Below are 16,600 nucleotides of genomic sequence, written 5' to 3'. Positions count from 1 at the left end.
CATGATTCTCAACTGCCTTCCAGAATGACAAAGGAGCATTACCTACAGCCAAACAAGCTGTCAACACAAACTTTGTCACAGCCTAGATAAAGAAACTGGCAGACAGTGATAATAGGTCTAATTTCCCCCACATCCCTAGGGAGGTAAACAGATTTCAAATCAGTCTAAAAACCTAGGCATGTGGAGCAATGTTATCTCAGATAATACAATAGAAAGAAACTCACTGTAAAATCATCTAGAGGTTCATTGATTTCGAGATCTAGCACTCCATCATTATAAATCTCTTCTTCTCCCTGATCTTCCCCATATTCTATTTGGTCTTCTGTCAGCTCAGCCTCTTGGCCTTCATACTGCCCTTCTTCTGTGTATTCCCCAGAATACTCTTCAGGCACTTCTGATTTGTCATAGCCCAGTTCATCCTCCCCTTGTTCATACTCTGAATCTTGCTCAACAGACTGATCATTGGCATGCTCCGAGAGTTCAAAGGATGTAGCTACTTCAGATGTAGCATTAAGACTAACTGTGACACCTTGAGTGCTATGATAAGAGCAAAAAAAAGAAAAGATGAAAAATCAATATATTAACCACAGTATGACAGCAGGTTGTGTGCATGTGCATTCTGTACAGGATGCACATAGATCACAGAGCGTCTGCATTCAATAGCAAAGTGCATAGCTCACACATCGACTTGACTCTATGCCACAAACTCATAATATGCATACTTATACCACAGCTTATCATCAGCTGCAGGCTATTTGACCAGAGGGATCAAACCAACCAGATGGTCTAACAGGTTAGGCTGACAAGATGTACAAGGTAGCCAAGCAAGCTGCAGTTCATGTTAATTCCCAGACTACCGTACACTATCACAACACTCACTACTCATCAGCCTGAGCTACATTAATGCTGCCAGACATCAATTTGGACTTTCATTCACTTTTATTTCTTACAATGAAATAATGCTTTTAAAGGGGTAGGGCTGTTTGAATAGACTTTGAATTGGAATTTGCATCGTCTGTAAAAGTTCTATTTTAAATGTGTCCTCAAAATGTCTTATCTAGAATTTGAGGATTCAGAAGAAGTTAACCAACAAATTCTGCAGTAAAAGCCAGAATTTAGCCAACTATAGGACCTCCCCCACCTTAAAATGCCCTTAACTATCCAGAAGTAACAATCCTCTAGTTTTCTTGCCTATCTTTCAAAAAACTATGACACGTTAAAGACATAGAGATGAACAAATTAATGCAGAAGAGAGTATGGGACTGAATGTTGAAGTTGTGCACCAATGCAAATTATTAGGATTTCCATCCAATTAAAAGAAAACCTAGTTGACCAGTTAACTCTACAGATTAACTGTAATCCAGTCAAATTGTTAGGTTTGTGTATGAATAAAAACAACCTTTCTTAGCCAACAATCATATAATGTATAATATTCACTGTTAGCCAGACTCAGAATAGACCCAATGAAATCAATGGATGTAAGTTCATTATTTTCAGTGGGTCTACTCTATGATTACTCAGACTTCATTGGATATCTCTCTAGGTGTTTAAAATTATACACGTTACCACAGGTATCACCTAAGGAGAGGCCTTGTTACCTACACAAGGAAATATGGGGCTTGCCATCTGAGGTTTTCAGAAGTATTCACTGCTACAGAACATTGCAGTGATGTGGGATGGAATTTTTTCCAGTGCTTTATTGTTTTACAGGAAAAAAATGTTTCATACATTCATTAGTAACAATAAATGAATGACAACTGCATATGTGATATTAGATAAGCTTGGCAATTTCAACATTTTCAGCTTTGTTCACTAAACACAAGTAAAATAAACATGCTAACTGTTACTCTGGGAATTTAGAAAAACTGTCAATGCAGACTGAAAAATTTCAAATGCAAATTACCCTGTTATTATATTTCATGTAAGAAAATACAAAATTTTCAGACAAATCCACACTACTTTTTAGCTGATAAAATATTTTTATTTTTAAATATTTTTAGACAATTATATATTGCAGGCCTAAAATTTAACCAATTATTCAATTGGAATGTCTCGTTAAAAATAAACTCCTGTTGGCTTCCAAAATGGAAACCAACTTTTTAAATCAGAATAGCACTGCTGAATGCATCTGAGAAAACGGGTTCTATATAGCAGCTGTATTTTCTTCAACTTAGTCTCAAATGTGAATTTCTAGTCATACTCTTCCAATGTAAAAAGTAACTTATCTTCTCTTCCCAGTGTGAAACACGTGTACAACCCTATTTCGGTAAGACTCATTCAAGGCACTGATCTAGAAACCCAATTACATTACTGGGCGAAGTAGTAAGAGACAAACCTGAAATGTTGGTCCTCTTCGTTGTCACTCTGTAGAAGATCATCATTCAGTTCTTCATCTGACATATCTGACTGCGTCTAAATTTAAAATTTAAAGAATTGCCCTTGAGATAACCCAATATGTAACATATAAGAACACAACAAAGAAGGCTGCTCTCTCAGAAGTGAACCTTTAACAAGGGAATTATCAGTTAAGCAGCATTCTTTCATGATTAACACTGTTCTACGGCTTTACTCTGAACAGCCCATGAACCAATTGATTAGATATCTTCAATATTTTTAGACTCAAAGCCCACTTTTAACCCTAACATCTTTTACCACATATATACATGGTGGTAGCGCTCCTGTTGCAACCCACCTTCAATCAGGCTGCTTCAACCCACCAGTTGAAGACCATTGGATTAGAAGAAAATAGTAGAAAACTTTGTATTTAAATGGGCTGCATAAAAAACTGATGAAAATTCATATTAAAAAAATCAACATTCACAAGCAATTTCAAAACTCACAGCAACAGCCTGACTTTGAAGAAGGAAAGCACATTTTCCAATATTAGGGCTAGACAATGTAATAAAAAATCAGTGTGGTGCAGTGGCAAGAGTGTTTGATTTAAATCAGAGAATCCAAAGTTTAAATCTCAGCTCAGTCTCAATACAGTAAGCCGACAACTTACGTGGGGTTATGTGCCAGGGATTGGGCCTAAAGCCAAAATTGTGTATAATCAAAACACATCAGGTGCAATGGTGGGAGGGATTGTCAAAGCAGTTTTTCCTCTACGTCCACCCCATTTCCACCCCTCTTTTCCATTATTATTATTATTATTATTATTATTATTATTATTATTATTATTACCAAGCACATAAAGCTGTATGCGCACAAGGTATGTGCATAAGATGTAGGCTTACTGAACTCAAAAGGCATCTTTGGGCCAATCACTATCTCTAAGCTTTACAACAATTTGTTAAGGAAGGTTAGGACAGAAGGGAGAGACTTGTGTATGCCACCCTAAACTCCTTGGAAGAAGGCTGGTATAAATAATAAAGTGGTTTGAAAGTGGTAACCGTGAGATCTTACAAGACTCCTCAGAATCAGAGCTTACATTTGAAGAATGTCTACTGCCTATGAAAAACATACCAGTGTCTGTTATCAATATAAATATTTATAGAGTAGTGGAATGGAAATGAACAAGAGGCCACACAAAGGGAAGATAAAAAGAATCTGGTTTTTGCACAATCACATATTAGGGTTTCTAACTTGATCTCTTGACCAATAGGAGTTTGTAGTACCAAAGTTTGTGGCAACACTGCTGGCTAGAAGGTTCTATTGGCAAGACAAGAGACCAGAAACTGTGCCATGAAAACTAAACACCAAACAAAACTGGAAAAAAGCCAACAATTACTGCTGAACTTACAGAAAAACTCCTCTCACAGCAGCATGCTACATGACAGAATATTTAAAAGATGTGACCTTGGGACAATAAAGTGGGTTTTATTGGGCAGGTGTGGTGGTGAAGCACTTAGGATTTAACAAACATATGTATATTCAGCTCTCTCTTACTCAACATCTAAAGGCTGCTATTCTAAAGGTTATTTTTGTTATTTTATGTGCTTATTTATAAAATTTGTGTACTGCCCTTAATTCAAAGATCTCAGGGCAGTTCACAGTGTATAAATACAAAATAAAACCATAAAATACATAATAAAACAAGAAAAACAAGAAAACACACACCTGCAACACACTTAAAAGGATATAGGATATAAATCAGCCAAAGGCCTGGTTGAAAGGCTAACTGGGAAAGATCTAGAGACAGAAAGTGTGTGGAAATTGGAAGGAGTTCAGAGAACAGCAGCAAAATTGCTAAAGGTTGGATAAGCTGTTATGCTGCTCTGAACACCTTCCAATTTGTTAATTGTGTTGTCAACATTTGTTTCCATCCAACAGAAAGCAGGTCAAGTAACCAAAAAAGAGGCATATTAGTACAACTTGTTTTAAAGGACAACATATACAATTTTATATTAACCCAAAAAAGACAATTTTAAAAGCAGGCTAAAAAAATTCTTTGAAAAAAGAAATAGCTTGATCATTAAGTAGAAGAGTAACAAAATGCAACAGGGATGAAGAAAGTGAAACAACAGATCTACTACTGTATGCTTTGTTTAAAAATGCTGCAAGGAAAATGATAGGGAAACCACCACATGATAGGTTTAAGAAGCAGTATGAACAAACCACATCACAAGCAACAAGAGGCTAGATCAGGCATAGGCAAACTCGGCCCTCCAGATGTTTTGGGACTACAACTCCCATCATCCCTAGCTAACAGGACCAGCGGTCAGGTATGATGGGAATTGTAGTCCCAAAGCTTCTGGAGAGCCGAGTTTGCCTATGCCTGGGCTAGATTGTACTAAACAATGGGTTAGACCAAACCCAAGTTAGCTGGACCCACTGAAGTCAATGATATTCAAGTCATGACTCAAAGTCAGTTAGAGAGTATGTACTTGCCACAAGTGATTATGCTTTGTGGCCCACAATTTTTGCTATCGTAGTAGCCAAACCACAATAACCCTTCCTTTGTTGACCTTGTACTGCAGCTCTGCATGAGATCAAAAACAATCCCCTACTCCACTCTAAGCCTTGGGTTTGGAGCTAGAAAGAGGTAACTTGCTGGTTTGTGTGCCTAGACAACTCCAAAGCTGGGAAGGTGGCTATAATGCATTACAGGCTGGGGTCCACTTGCCACAGCAACCGCAGAACCTTGTTTATAATGGATATTCCCTCCTCATTTGATTTACTACATATACAGACCTTGTCTCAAAGAAAAGCATCCATGTTTAACATCAAACAGGACTAATAGCTACATCAAGTATAGCAAAGCATACTTTGGAGAACACTGGTATTTTTCAGTGCAAAGTTAACACAAATTGCTGGATTCATGACTATGCGTAAAATAATATCAATATGCTCATTTTACTTTTGCCAGCCCACAGAAATGGGAAAACAGCTATTAAAAGGAGCCTAACAAGCTTTCCATCTCCAAACCTCTGGGAAATTTTCTCAGCCCTCCTCTGATTTCCATAATTTCACAAAGCGCTAGTAACATTTTGACACACGCTTTATTGCAAGTGGGGCAGATGAAGATGTTTTGCTGCTGCAGGTGCACCACGGAGTTTATTCTCTCTGTGCTCCTCCCAGCGGTCATTTCTCCTCTGGTCACTACTGTTGATACATGAACTGACTGTCTGTTTCCAGGCACTACTATAAGGGCCAGAAAAGCTGAATGCTGCAAATCTGATGGTTTTCAATCCTGTATTCAAATATCTATTTTTTTTGCACTTGCCTGGCAAGATCATTGATACTTGGTATACAAAGCTCCTGCTAAATATTCAGGTGAGAGTTTAAAAAGTGCTATTTGTCATTATTAAACAAGAATATTGCATACTTCAAGTTTCCCTTCAATGCAACCGCTCTATATAACCAACCTTTGGCCTTATAACAGGTCCTTCTAGCAGTAGCTTCTGTGTACATTTATGTTCATAACTGCCCTCACACCACTTTGTGAAGCAAGCAGAAGAAACTGCCAATCATTCCATACATGAAAGAAATAGCACCGGCTGGGAAACCTGGCTTTGTTGAACTCTTTTCAGGCTGCCATATACAAACACATGCTTGAAGATAAACACAATCAGGTTACTGTCAGAGCTGCTCCAATACACTCTACAAAAACAGAAAACTGGCAGAACCAAAGAAGTTAATGTCTTTTTTTACATATTTATGCATACAGCTTACTTATTTACCTTTTTGCCAGCCAGCAAATCTTCTCCTAGCAAGTCATCGTCTAATTCACTGGAAGAAAAAATCATTCACAGACTTACAATGAGCTTTCTGAAGCAAGGATTCTAAAAGCTATTCTAGTAATTCATAAAATAGTCAAAGTTATAGAAATGAGGAAGCAATTTCAGGGTTGCCATATTTCAAAAACAGGTTTTTTTAGGAAACCACCAAAATAAAAACTCTGCTGATATGGGAGCCTTTCGTCTGAATAGTGAGATAAAAATACTTTAAATAAACAAACAATTAAATTTCTTATTATTTAGGTGACTTAAAGGCTAGAGACAAATAGTTACATAGTGCTTCATGATGATTCTAAAAGAACTTATGGTTTCCATTTTACCACCAGTTATTTAATACTGAATCCTCCAGATCATTTTTGCCCACTGACTCTTAACAGTACTGAAGAACAGCAAATTAAATAGAACAAATGCAAAACACATTTTGATGTATCTAATTTTAAAGAAAGATTAGCAGTCTCAAAACCATAGTTAGTGCTTGATTTAACTCCTTTCAAGAAAAGCTACTTACCACAGCGTAAACCTCTCATGGAAAGAGGCAGGGAACTTACTGAGGATAAGGAGTGTCACAAAGGAAGACTGCCAATCTTCATATAATGTAATTCCAACACATTATCAACATTCCTAGGGGTTCTTTTGGCTCAAGTTTGTGGTCACCAAGATATTATCACTCCTTCTCCCCGATAGCTCAGTCTGGTTTTGCCATATGTTGGAGCAACATTCAAGCCTGTCTTGTCTTAGCATGACCTTGCATCCCTGGACTAGCACACACATCCACTCAGGCTAGAACCCTTACCACTGACAGAACACCAGTCTCCTAATGTTTTCTCCTGAAATTAAACATGCATGGGGAGAAATGCTCATTGCTGTTCAGGACAATAGGTCAGGAGGCCATTCATCAAAACCACCCTAAAGATACTGCATTAGAAAGAAAGTGAAAGTTCACCTATACAATTTCTGAAGAGAACACATATCTAAGAGAAATCAACTATTCGAGCTGGAAAAAGCAACAGTTTGAGTAACCTACAATTCCTATTCCTTCCTCTTATCAAAGATTGCCAGCAACTTTCTTTCTCCACATCTCCTCTGTTCCCACCCCACAAAGAAGTGGAAGCATTTGCTCTGTTGAAAAGCAGGTGCTAACTGGGATAGAATCATAGAATCATAGAATCATAGAGTTGGAAGAGACCACAAGGGCCATCGAGTCCAACCCCCTGCCAAGCAGGAAACACCATCAGAGCACTCCTGACATATGGTTGTCAAGCCTCTGCTTAAAGACCTCCAAAGAAGGAGACTCCACCACACTCCTTGGCAGCAAATTCCACTGTCGAACAGCTCTTACTGTCAGGAAGTTCTTCCTAATGTTTAGGTGGAATCTTCTTTCTTGTAGTTTGGATCCATTGCTCCGTGTACGCTTGTCTGGAGCAGCAGAAAACACCAATATCCTTTCCAAGTGGCAAGAAAGAATTCAGCTATGAAGTAGTAGTAACCAGATATAAAAGCAAGCTGCCATTCTAGTGGTGTTCACAGTGCGAAACATTTGGAAGAAAAAAGGATTGTGTGCAAATATTACACCATGGGGGCCTGATCCGATGCTGTGCTGCAAAGAAATAATGCCCTGCTGCACTCATGTCCTGGCTGCTGACTAAAGCAGCAGGAATCACCATTGCTGGCACTCTGGAACTATCTCAAAGTAGTACAGAGTGCCAAAAGAGTGTAGGGCACAACTATTATACGCCACTTGAACCTAACTGTACACAATGATAGCATTTTCAGAGACTCTTCCCTAGCTACAGCCACCATCTGTAACCCTACACATCTTCCTATACTATGAAGATCTGAAATAGTGCCAGAGTGGCAGTACTAGTTGCAGTTGCTGCTTTGGTGAACAGGGTCTTGTTTCTTAGCTGAATACTGGGGACAGGGCTCTCACTGTGACGGTACTCTGCTTGTGGAACATTCTTCCCTGGCAGATTTGCCTGGTACCGATCCTGGTGTCTTTTCAGCATCAGCAAAGACTTTTGTTTATTTTCCCACAAGTTTTATTTAACTCTTACTGCTTGTTTTAATGCTGCTGTTTAATGCTGTTACCTGTTTTTTAGTACTGTGTTTTACTGTTCTATTATTTATTTTAATCGTACTTTGGTAAGTTTGTAAATGTTTATATTTAAGGGCACCACAAAAACGTTAACAAAAAATAAATATGTAACCTGTTTTGAGATCTACAGGAATGATAATGTGTTAGCCACTCAATACTGCTAGGAGCTGTTGCATTCAGTTTGCCTTAAGATCTAGGGGCACCAACAATGCAGTTCTCTACAACTTGCCTTGTATAAGAAGCTGCTGTAAGCCAATGCAGCACAACCCTTTGCTTGCATCACAACAGAAGGTAGACCTGGGTTTGATGTCTCTAATATTTGCCACTAGCATTAATAGGAAAAATAGCAAAAGTCAATTTAGATACAGTGGTGCCTCGCAAGACGAAATTAATTCGCTCCGCGAGTTTTGTCGTTTTGCGATTTTTTTTGTCTTGCGAAGCACGGTGTCGGGAAAGTTTTGGGAAAGCTTCAAAAATCACCAAAGTCTTTAAAAACCTCAAAAAAGGCTACCACTCCTCGAAGTCAAGTCGCAACTGTATTAACGGTGTTAAGAAAAAGGAAACAAACTTGCAAGACGTTTCCGTCTTGCGAAGCAAGCCCATAGGGAAAATCGTCTTGCGAAGCAGCTCAAAGAACAAAAAACCCTTTCGTCTAGCGAGTTTTTTTGTCTTGCGAGGCATTCGTCTTGCGAGGTACCACTGTATTAAAAAATGTTTAAGAGGATTTTTAGGAACCTGTTTGTATCCAAGATAAAACATGTTATGCTTTAAAGCAAAAAAATATTTTTCCCATGGAATTCTCTCTTCTTAACTAAACTACATTTAGTTATGAAGCCAACTGCAAGAGCAAGCCTTACCCTGCCAACATTTTATGCAATGTTCTTCATTATACTAGACTTGTTCATGTCTCCAGATTAAGCTCTTCACGACAGGTGTACATTATCCACAACTGAGCATATGACACAAACACAGCAGGCAGATAACTTCATTAGTGTATGAATTTGCACTTTAAAAAAGCAGGATACAAAATACAAACTCAAACTAAAATGGAATACCATATAATGAAAAACATTTTTAAAAGGGCTTACCTGTCCCAGTCTTCATCTCCAGTTCTCCTCCTCCAAGATCTTTCTGCACCAGGCTTATCGAACTGATCAAAGTCATCATCTGCAAGCAGAAGACATTTAGTGATTTGCACAAGAATACAGAAAGAAAATCACAGATCATAAAACAGCAGTGCTGACATTTTCTCTCCTTAGAACTTGCCAATTGCTCTTACACTTGTTCTTCTATGAGAAGAACTGAAAAATATACTAGACTTATTAAACTGAAAGGAATCCTTCTAGTTTGCCAGTAGTACCATTAATCTTCTCAATTCCATTATGTTATTGATGCTGTTCACTGCCACTGCTTTCTGCTTTCTTTGATCTTTTGATTGCCTGTTATTATGTTGCTTTTATCAATTGGGACTTGGGTGCTCCACTGAGAATCATCTTAAATAAATGTAAGCTATTTTACGTTACAATGGTAAAAACCACAGTACCCTATGACAGCAAGTTCCATAGGTTAACATGCACAATAGAAAACCGAATTAAGTTTGCCACTTATTAATAACAAGACTAAAGGGCATATTGTAAAGCAAGGAATGACTATTTTCTGTGCTTGTCTGAAGTGGTACATGTCTCAGCTGATTTTTGCATTTAAGATTTCTATTAAGCTGCCATGGACATTAATTTAACAGAAAAACCTGATATTATTAAAACAGAGGTTTGACATTAAAACTCCACCAATTCCTAGTTTTCAGTAACTCCTTCCTGCTGTGAAAGACATTCCATGCATATGCAGGAAATTGACAGAAAGCCTATTCTTTTTTTCTGCAAACAAGAATATGGATTTCAGAAAGCTTTCCTGCCCTGAAATGTTACCTCTGTACAAAAAGTCACGTGACATCCTCTTCAATATGCAAAAGCCATCATTACTACTCAGGTACTGACACTCAGGTACTGACACTGTGAGAGCCATTACTCCTCCTTGTGGCTGTTCCACTGAAAAAAACTTCTCAATAACCGCACACCCTCCGAAAATTCAACTGGTACCAATGTCTAGTTTTAGACACCAGCTGAAAACCTGCCTCTTTCATCAGACTTATTAATGCAGAATGAAGCTGAGACTGCAAAAAACAACAACTATTAAATGTTCTGTTATATAGCTAATCTTAATGTCTTTCATTGCAGATGGTTTATTGTATTTATTGTTGTAACCCACCCCAGGGTCCTAGTATTAAGGCAAGGATCTAAGTTTATAAAACAAACAAATGTACCTTTTGACAAACTAAATGTGCCTACTATAAGTATGGATCTTGTTATTACTCACAAATTCATTTGACATGACTCTTAGGAGAACAATTCCCCCATGTGTTTCAACATCTACATGAAACTGTTGGGAGAAGCCACATCAAGGTTAGGATTGATGAGTCATCAATATGAAGAGGACACTCAGCTATGACTCATTTTTCTGTCTGCTTATTTCAAGGAGGCTGTTGAACTCTGAACACCTGTCTGGAAACTGGGCTGATTGAAGTTGAGCGAGCTTAAACTTAATCCAGGCAAAATGAAGGTGCTGTAGATGACTGTGAATAGATATTTCAAGTTGTTCAGGACTTTGTACTTCAGCAACAACCACTTGATTAGAGCTCAGAAGCAAGCGGGTAACCAATGCAGTTCTTTCAGGAGTGACACAATATGCGCCTGGCCAGTTAGCACCCTGGATGCCACTTTCTGCAGATCAACTAACAGTGTTCAAGGTCAGCCAAACACAGAGCACATTACAACAATCCAATACAGAGGTCTACAAAACCATGCACTACTGTTTCTAGGTATTCTCCATCAAGGATGAGACATGGTTTGCAAACCTAGGTACTCTTCACTACCTAGGCTTCAAATTATCACACTGAATCTAGCAGTATCCCCTCTCCCACTTTCAGGGCAAGTGCAAACCAACCCAGAGCTGGCAGATCTTTCATTTTCTAAACCCAAGAACCAGGAACACACAACACCTCTATCTTGTCTGGATTCAATTTCAATGTGCTGGCACACATTCAGCCCAATGCCACCTTCAGGCAACTGCTTCTCCTGATTCAGAGGCAAGAGACAGACAGACAGAGCTGGGTGTCATCAACATACTAATGACACTTCATTCAAAATCCCCTGATGACAGCTTGCAACAACTTCATTTAGACGTTGAACATCATCAGAGAACAGACTAAACCTACAGGACACCGCAGGTTATATCTCATGGTGCTGAATCGTAGTTCTCCAATGCTACTTTCTGGGAATAACCTCTGGAACAGACCTATTGCAAAACAGTGCCTCTCAATCTCAATCCATGAAGCCCCACTAGAATGAAAGATACTATGATCAACGGTATCAAGAGTCACCAAACTGAAAAATGTGTAAGGCTGTACTCCCAGCATTCCTCTCCCAAACAAAAGTAATCAATTACAGTGGTACCCCAGGTTAAGTACTTAATTTGTTCTGGGGGTCCATACTTAACCTGAAACTGTTCTTAACCTGAAGCACCACTTTAGCTAATGGAGCCTCCTGCTGCTGCTGCGTCGCTGGAGCACGATTTTTGTTCTCATCCTGAAGCAAAGTTCTTAACCTGAAGCACTATTTCTGGGTTAGCGGAGTCTGTAACCTGAACCGTATGTAACCTGAAGGGTATGTAACCCGAGGTACCACTGTACTACAACCTCAGTAGCCTTAAACCAGATTAAGGTGGATCTAAATAATCCACTACATTAAAGCCATGCTTGTAGTTGGGTCACTACCACTTTCTCAAGCACCTTGTCCCTTCCCCTTGCCAAAAGAGGATATTGGTGACTGGAAGATTTGTTAGGAACCTCAGTGTCCAGGGAAGTCCTCATTGAGCACAGATGAGTATTTGCCACACGCTGCACCCTCCAATTCAACCCCCCTGGACCCAGTCAGGTTTAATAAGCCATTGAGGCAAGAGTTGAAAAGACAAGTGGTAGGCCACCCTGTAAGTTTACATTCAGACTTTCTTATATCAGTGGAAGATCTCATTAATTTCAAGATTAAAGAAAAGAAAAAGAAATTTTTGTTCATATAAATGCGAAGAAAGCAGTCAAAGTAATACCTTCATCCAGAAATGAATCTAGGCCCCATTGTGCAAAAGGTGGTTTAGGTAATCAGTGTCTGCCAAGCAATTACAGTGGTACCTCAGGTTACAGGAGCTTCAGGTTACAGACTCCGAGTACCTCGGGTTAAGAACTTTGCTTCCGGATGAGAACAGAAATTGTTCAGCAGCGGCACAACGGCAGCAGGAGGACCCATTAGCTAAAGTGGTGCTTCAGGTTAAGAACACTTTCAGGTTAAGAACGGACCGCCAGAACAAATTAAGTTCTTAACCCGAGGTACCACTGTAGTTCTGTTAAGAGCAGTGGTTCTCAAAGGGTGTTGTGTGTCACACTGGTGCGGCAGGAGAGGATGGCAAGTGTGATGGGAAGATTCAAGGAAAATCAAAGAAACATTTAAATATTTCCGCGTAATATATAAGATCAACGTATTTTTTTATTTGCAGAGCATGGGGCATCTTTTCAAAATGAGAGCAAGAGCATCAAGTGATACTGAGGACAATCCTAACTGTGATCCAAAATCACCAATTGAACAGAGTTCTGTGAACAGTATTGGCTATTCTTCTACACTTCTCCACAACATATTGTTATGAACAGAGATTTTCAGCTCTCATAAATGTGAAAGATCAGAAAAGAGAAAGGTTTATTTGTGTTGATGAGGAGATGAGAGTTTGTCTGAAATTAGACCTAACATAAATGAGATTACCTGGTTTATTTTGGGAATGATTTTGGGAATGATTCATTTTCTTATGTAGCTGCATTGTTTCATACTTTCTGAGTGTCCCATGTTCATATTATAAAGTAGCTGTGTTCTACTGTATAAATCAAGCACTGCTAGGAGTTGCTTCTTTTTGTTATCAATTTAAAAAATGGAGCAGTGTGAGCAAATTTTTATTCTGAAAGTGTGGCCCAGAGAAAAAAAGGTTAAGAAACACTGGTTTAGAGTGAAAAGTCTCTAGGCATGCTAACAATGAACAGTGGGGGTTGGAATATAAAACAATTTTCCAATCCAAGGAAGATTATGTAACACAAGAATGTTAGAAGTTTCGCAGTAAATGTTTCAGTTGTGGGCTTACTTGCTAGAGCTTAGTAAGTGTTAAGGTGGCATTCAGAACCATCAGTTAGAATTGCAGCATCGTTTTTGTGGAAATGAGTAATGTACATGATATATCTGACAGCAGCATTCAGGGAGTACTCTGACAAATCTTAAGTTTCCAGACAAAGTAATGATATTAAACTGAAATCACAATTCATATTTTAAATCCAAATAAAATTATGCAAAAATAATATTTGAGCTTCCAAATAAAATCTAATAGTGTAATACCAAGACACTCAATTGGAATTCAATATTTCCTCAGGTCAGTTTGGCACTATCTCCTCTCTGATATTACTTCAAGACCCTTTAACTGTCATTGCTTCAGTTGCTCTCAAGCAAGTTGAAAAAACTCTGAGGGACTCTAGGATGGTTTCAGGTAAAGTAACTATACATTCTTATGATGGGAACAAAAAACAAAACCGATTAAAATGTTCAAAAAAAGTTTCTAACCTACAGATGGGTTACCCCAAACAAAATTAAATTCACCTAGCAAAGAAGAGGGAACATAGTACTAAAAGACTTTTTTTTCTTACTGAACCATGCTACCACAGCAGAATTGAAAGAATCACTAACATGACTGAGCCTTCCCTTCGAATTCCTGGATCCAGCACAAATTCAATTGCTGGAATAGCCAGACCAGCTAAGGGAACAGTTCTGCAGTTGAGTGTTAGAAAGACAAAAGGCCAGAGTGGAGAGTTGAGTGATGTGAGTTAGAAGCGATGCAGCAAGTGGGAGAAAGACTCAAGAGATGTTTGATTTCTCTATGAATCCAAAGTTGTGGCTATGGGAGAAACAAGCCCATTGGCGACTCAGGTTGTATATATGTGTAAATAAACCATATATCCTAAAGACATCACACAGTCTCTGCTGTTACTTATTCAGAGGAAAACAAGCCCTGGGTAAGTGTCTGGAACCCCTCAAATCTTGTACCACACAGATTGGGGTGGAGTGCAACAATATGTAAAAAGGTGTTAGAGAAGCAAACCAATCTGAATAATATCATATCATATCATTTAGTCCTTACTCCCCACTTGTTCAAATACTCTGTTTCCAGAGTTGGTATTAAGTCCACACTTGTGACATGAGACTATTTCAAGGAACAGTCTTACAAATCAGATTAGCTTCTCCTGCTTTCCTAGCTATAGAAACACGCCCATAATTCATCCTCAGACCCACATAAATGTCTTTCAGCATTGACTTCTGGTGGCCCACTCTTCATCCTGTGAAAAGCCTGTGGTTACTGGACTACAACTCCCATCAATCACAGCTGGCTGCTGGCCACTGCCTGGGACTGATGGGAGCTGGGAGTCCATCGAACATCTGACGGCTCACCTCCCTGATGAAGGCAGTTGGCAACTCCCCGAGCAGCTCCAGCATCAAGCGTCCCTTTCATAAGAGCATCCTACCGCTTGTCACTCCCACCACCCCCAAATAACTACACCCCCGTCTGCCAGTTCCCCGATACCCCAGAACCAACCCTGCGCGCCTCTGACCAATCTCTCTCCCCCTCTCGACGTAATCTGTAGATGAAGCAACCCCACCAGCACAGGCGAATCTCGCGGGGCCCTCTAGCTATTTCCTGTCACTGTATCAATAGATAGAGGATCATCCCACCACCGCCACGTTAGGACCCACGATCCGCTTTTGCTTCCTACAGGCCTTACTAAATAACACCCCCCGCGCGAAAAACATTGAGGAGGCGGGGTTAAACCCTATGGAAAACAGTAGGACTTCCTTCCGAGCAAACGACGGGGCTGACAGGGGCGCCTGCGCCACCCGCCCCTCGAGATCAGAAGCCCCCTCCCCACTCGCACGCTCCCCCCAATCGCCTCCCCGCCCCGCAACTGGGCCCCGCCGTTTGTATCTCGAGCCGGCCGCGCCCCCTCGGCCTTCGCGGGCGGAGAATTTCCCCCCCCGTACCTGCTCCTCCGTCCCCTCCTCCTCCCAAGGCAGCTGCCATGGCGTCGGGCCCCTGCGAGGCCCCCCGCGCCCCGCCTGCTTCTCTCGGCCCCGCCGCGCTGTGAGGGAGGGAGGTGGGTGGGTGGTTGAGCGCCCGCCGCCGAGGAGCTCGAAGCAAGCTAGCACAACATGGCGGCCGGCGGCTGAGGGAAAGACGACGGGAGCGGGTGGTGGCGGGGGGAGCGAACGACGCCACTGACGCCGCGCTGCACTCTGGGATACTGGAGGACCAGCTCCCTCCTTGAGGCAGCGCGCCGCTCGTTGGTTAACCCGCCGCAAACAGGCCTGGAAAAAACAACCACCCACTTCTCGCGAGCCTGCGCAGTTTCGGAAGTAGGTCGGAAAAGGCCGCTGGTGGGCGTTGGGCAGTGACGCAAAGGGCTTGTGGTGCGTGCGCAAGGAAATGGCATCCCGCCCCCGCCGGTTTCGCCGACAAAAAAAGCTGCACAGCAATACGCATGCGCGCAAAGGAAGGCTGGCGGTTTGAAATCTCGACGGAGCGGCGGCGTGGCGCATGCGCAGAATTTATTAATTGAGTTGGCGCTGTAGGTGGGCTTTTTCCAGGGCAGCTGGGAAATAATCCGAATTAATCTTTCTTGCCGCTGCCGGGTTCCCTAGGGCCGAAACATGGAATATATGCTTGGCATATGAAACCCATCATTCTTCCCATTCCGTCTTTCGCCCCAGCAGATCCGTGTCCTGATACTATTAGTAACAGCGCCGGGGATGAGGATGAAGATCTCGCTGACACGCATAAACACCCCCTAAGGGTGCTGGTCGTGGGAATGCGGTCGGCTGCTGGTTGACGCCCTCTGTCCCGCCGAAGTGAGCCTTCGCCATTGGCCTCGGCAGTAACGCGGGAGTCGCCTTCCCGCATCCCGCTCCAACTTACCCATTTTCGCCTCCCATTCCTGTTTTAGGAGGTTCGTTTCGGCGGAATTTAGGCTTCAAGCCTCTGACCCGCTAGCTGACCTCGGGGGAAAGTGGCCGCCGACTCGTTCTCATTGGCAGGAACCCAAACCCCCGACGGCAGCGCCGGGTGGTTTGAATTCTGCCCTCCTTCACCTGAACTTCTGAACCTGCCTGGCTCGGAGTCCGATCCCGGTCAGCCCAAC

General features: G+C 41.2%; 1 protein-coding gene across 4 annotated transcripts in view; it reads right to left on the bottom strand.

Moving 5' to 3' along the window:
- Positions 1–15,830, bottom strand: part of RBM33 (RNA binding motif protein 33) — a 93,288-nt gene extending 77,458 nt beyond the window's left edge. For all 4 annotated transcript variants that reach the window (XR_014517414.1, XM_083466644.1, XM_083466643.1 and 1 more), the window contains exons 1-5: positions 15,447–15,830; positions 9,363–9,441; positions 6,123–6,171; positions 2,336–2,412; positions 225–537 (exon numbers count right to left, since the gene is read on the bottom strand). Coding sequence is in view for 3 of the 4 variants with exons in the window: in XM_083466644.1 (XP_083322770.1) it covers positions 225–537; positions 2,336–2,412; positions 6,123–6,171; positions 9,363–9,441; positions 15,447–15,486 (558 nt within the window). In the remaining variant the exon portion in view is untranslated. The remainder of the gene's footprint in view (positions 1–224; positions 538–2,335; positions 2,413–6,122; positions 6,172–9,362; positions 9,442–15,446) is intronic.
- Between the last annotated feature and the right edge of the window lie 770 nt (positions 15,831–16,600).

This window comes from Podarcis liolepis (genome assembly GCF_965112155.1).
Source record: "Podarcis liolepis genome assembly, chromosome: 12".
In the NCBI taxonomy this organism is placed as follows: domain Eukaryota; kingdom Metazoa; phylum Chordata; class Lepidosauria; order Squamata; family Lacertidae; genus Podarcis; species Podarcis liolepis.
Note: the sequence above shows the minus strand (reverse complement) of the source record. Positions and strands in the feature narration are given on the sequence as shown.